The sequence below is a fragment of the Morone saxatilis genome, unplaced genomic scaffold (genome assembly GCF_004916995.1).
Source record: "Morone saxatilis isolate NCDOM2014 unplaced genomic scaffold, NCSU_SB_2.0 Contig8, whole genome shotgun sequence".
Classification (NCBI taxonomy): Eukaryota; Metazoa; Chordata; class Actinopteri; family Moronidae; genus Morone; species Morone saxatilis.
Genome location: NW_023340257.1, coordinates 17,953,721 through 17,958,011, shown reverse-complemented (window position 1 = coordinate 17,958,011; position 4,291 = coordinate 17,953,721). Strand labels below are relative to the sequence as shown.

Below are 4,291 nucleotides of genomic sequence, written 5' to 3'. Positions count from 1 at the left end.
GCAGGTGTGATATCAGTTTACACTACACCTGTTTATATTCTTTTTTAGAAATAGCTGCTACATCTTGAGGTGTTTACTGAAATAGATTATGGGAAAAGGAAACATTATTAAGGGGATTCAAAGTGTCTATTGCATTAGTAGCCACTTTCTATCCCCTGATGGTCTTCATAAAACAAAAAAAATGTATTTGATTGATTAAATCCAGGTAATCTGTCCCTCAGAACATCTAAAAGCATATTTTTTTTTTCCTGTTTCTTGTACCCCACCTTTCAAGTAATTTCCCCACGGGGATTATTAAAGTATTTCTGATTCTGATTCTGATTCTGATACCCAATCAAGAAAAGTCAAATTTTGCGAGTCTCTCTGTCACAATATCTTACAATATATCTGCATTATACCCCTTTGTAGCTTATGCATTACTTGGAAAAGGTCAACTTTACGACACCATTTGGTGATGAAGTGTCATTTGATGAAAATGGTGATGCCTTACCAATATATGATATCATGAACTGGTTGTGGCTCCCTGATGGAAGAACTAAAGTTCAGAATGTGGGTGAGGTTAAGAGATCGGCCTTCAAAGGTGAAGAACTCACACTTAAGGAAGACAAAATCTTCTGGAACTTTGACTCCAAACAGGTTATTAGTTATTTTTATTGTTGTTTTGGCCTCAGTACTGTATGCCAAACAATAGACCTTTTCACAGCAGCCATTTTTAAATGAAATAGTAGGGTAAAAATAGGTGTTAGCCATGCTACTAATTAAGGTTCTGTTCCATTTAGTGTAGCAGGCTCCAATGAGCCAACATGCACAATAGCAACACCCTGACTGTTTGACCTGAATGGAACAAAACCTTAATTAGTATTATTAGTAACATCTGTGTTTACCCTACTATTGTCAAAATAGCAGCTGTGAAAAATATCAAATGGTGCAGAGTAACCATGATATAACTTTTACAATCCCTATAGCCACCCCGGTCAGTGTGCAGTGAGAGCTGTCTTCCAGGTACCCGCATGGCCAGAAAAAAGGGACAGCCTGTGTGCTGTTTCGACTGTGTCCCTTGTTCTGAGGGAAAGTTCAGCAATAAAACAGGTTGGTATTATTATATCAACTATATGTTATAATGAAAAATTAACTTGTATTTAGCAGTCATCCTGGTGCCCAGGTGATGAAGACAAGTACAATTCCTGACATGGCTCATTCAACAATACTGTCAGTGTTTACAGGTGGAAGGGACAATGTCTTTTTATTGAACAAGCAAATAATATGGTTGGTTAGGGTGGCTGTGTAGAGGGGATATGCAAGAATGGTATGTACCTCTGTGTGTGTTATGCCTGTCTACACTCTCCCCTGGCCAACTGAAGACAGTTAGTAGTGACAAGGGCTAAAAAAAATGGAAAACTGGCCATGCCAGTTAAACAGAAGGTAAAAATGGTTTAAAAAGTGAAATATCATAAATTGCAGGAATTAAGATAATCTTTCCTATTTTTTAGACTCAATGGAGTGCACCAGTTGTCCAGAGGACTTCTGGTCCAATGAACAGCGTGACAACTGTGTTCCTAAGAAAACAGAGTTCCTCTCCTACCATGAGCCTCTGGGTATCTGCTTGACAGCTGCCTCATTACTGGGCACATGTATCTGTGCTGTAGTCCTGGGCATCTTTATCCATCATCGCAGCACACCCATGGTACGTGCTAACAACTCAGAACTGAGTTTTCTGCTCTTGGTGTCACTTAAACTGTGTTTCCTGTGTTCACTGCTGTTTATCGGCCGTCCCAGGCTATGGACATGCCAGCTGAGACATGCAGCATTTGGGATCAGCTTTGTGCTTTCTGTCTCATGTATTCTTGTGAAAACCATGGTGGTTCTGGCTGTCTTCAAGGCCTCCAAGCCAGGAGGTGGAACCAGTCTGAAGTGGTTTGGTGCTATGCAGCAGAGAGGGACAGTTCTGGTTCTCACTTCTATTCAGGCAGCAATTTGCACTGCTTGGCTTGTTTCTTCCTCACCAGCTCCTCATAAAAACACTCAATACCACAATGACAAGATAGTTTATGAGTGTGTAGTTGGGTCCACAGTTGGTTTTGCAGTGTTACTGGGATACATTGGCTTACTGGCTATACTTAGCTTCCTGTTAGCATTTCTAGCAAGGAATCTTCCAGACAACTTCAATGAGGCCAAACTCATCACTTTCAGCATGCTGATTTTCTGTGCTGTGTGGGTGGCCTTTGTCCCTGCTTATGTCAACTCACCCGGCAAATATGCAGATGCGGTGGAGGTATTTGCCATCCTGGCCTCTAGTTTTGGTCTCTTGGTGGCACTGTTTGGACCCAAATGTTACATAATCCTGCTTAGACCAGAGAGAAATACAAAGAAAGCAATCATGGGTCGAGGAAACCCCAAGTCATAAAAGTAGCATTAACTGTAAAATTAGCTAGTCACCGCTTATTTTGTGACAGGTCTGCCATGTTCAAAACAAGTAGCCACTCTTTAATCCAAATATAAATCTTTATAATGAATGAAAATGTGTTTACTGTAAATAATACAATTAGAATAATGCTTTAGTATTGCCTTTTTACTGGATCACAGTCCTTGTGAGACTTTGAAATGCTTTGCTTCAATCTCAGCCTGACAACCTGAAAGATTAAATTAAACCACATTTACTATCCACGCTACTATCCACAAAGTAAAATAAATAGTAGTGGGCAGCATCAGAATAAGGGTTATGCTTCTATGAACTCAAGAAAGCTTCAATTAAGATAAGATAAGATAAAATGTACCTTTATTGATCTCCCTTATGAAAAATTTAAGTCAGACCCAACAGGGGCATGTAGTGCAAAGAGTACAGAGTGTACAAGTACAATAAGAATCACAATATAAGAATATAAACAAAATATAATAGAAGATATAAGACTATAAATGAAAAATATAAACACTATATGCAATATGTACTACAATTGAGATAGCACTGAAAAAAAAGGAAGCAGGACGGGATTCAGGTTGATGTTACATTACCTCCAGAAAAGCAGCTAAAACATCTTCATGACACCATGTATACAGTTTTTGTATTTGAGACAAACAGCAAAATGTAATCTACATACAATGTGATTTTGTGAGTTTTGTTCCCATATTGATACAGTAATAGGGAGATAGGGCAACCTTGTAGGGTTCCTTTGGAAAACCTTTGAAGGTTTCGATTTACAATAATCCACACTCTTGTTGTAGTTAATATAAAAGTCCAAAGCACTCAATAAAATTTTCTGAAACCCACACATGGAATTTTGTAAGTATTTTATTTCAGTATTTTTAGCATTAAGAGAAATATGATTTATTGTTTTGTTTTTTGGTTGGTGCTAACTTAAGGGTCTTCATTTGGTCTGACGTAACAAATTGAGGAACATACATCCTCATTAGAGGATATCCTGTGAATACCAAATAAGCATCCCCTTTTACCTTTGAAGATGAGTAAACCACACCTTTATTTAACATGTTCCGAATTATTTAAGTTATAATGAACAGTATGGGCTTTAATTTAACATAAACAAAAGAAGAAAACCATTCAAATGATTTACAAAATATATAATATGGTTTTTGGCCTCTATTTGCTGGAACACTTTTATGGCATTGCATTTGCATGTTTTTACATATTAAATAATCAATTAAATCTATATTATGTCCCGCCCCCATAGCCTGTGATGGAAGGTGTTAATGAATAAACAATGACGGAAAGCATGCAGTGGACATGACATATCCCTGCCTATAAAATTAAGCAACCTTGTATGAAGAACAGAAACGGTTGTGAAGGGAGGAGGGAAGCTATGGGAGCTTTTCTTGACGCATATTTCCTCTTGTGTGTCTACCTTATCTTGGTATGTGTCTCTTTCTCGTCTTTAAATTTTGCATATTCCTCTTTTCCCTCATCTTGTAAGTTACGGAAAAAGTTTAATCTTAATGAAGTGCACAAGCCTGGCGATGTGGTTCTAGGTGGGTTGTTTGAGGTCCACTACAGCTCTGTCTTCCCAGAACGAACATTTACCTCAGAGCCACAACAGCCCATCTGCAAAGGGTAAGTTTCACACACATACTGTATAGCGGCCAGCATGGATCTGTGCTAATTTTGCTGTCTGATCAGAGTATGCATGGTAAGGAAAAACATGTCACAATAATGAAATGCTTTTGAAACCTGAATAGCAGTAGTATGTTATTGTGTATTATGTTATTAGTTGTTTTGTTTTGTTTGTGCTTTTAGTTTTTAGTGCTTAATAATGCTATTTTGTGTGTTAGCTTTGACACTTTA

General features: G+C 37.9%; 1 protein-coding gene across 1 annotated transcript in view; it reads left to right on the top strand.

Annotated features, from left to right (window-relative positions):
• The window catches only part of LOC118342064 (extracellular calcium-sensing receptor-like), a gene marked incomplete at its 5' end in the record, with an annotated part of 12,607 nt that extends 10,203 nt beyond the window's left edge, over positions 1-2,404 (top strand). The window contains 3 exon segments of the mRNA XM_035680493.1: positions 409-636; positions 966-1,089; positions 1,491-2,404. Of these exon segments, the coding sequence (XP_035536386.1) occupies positions 409-636; positions 966-1,089; positions 1,491-2,404 (1,266 nt within the window).
• Positions 2,405-4,291: the final 1,887 nt, after the last annotated feature.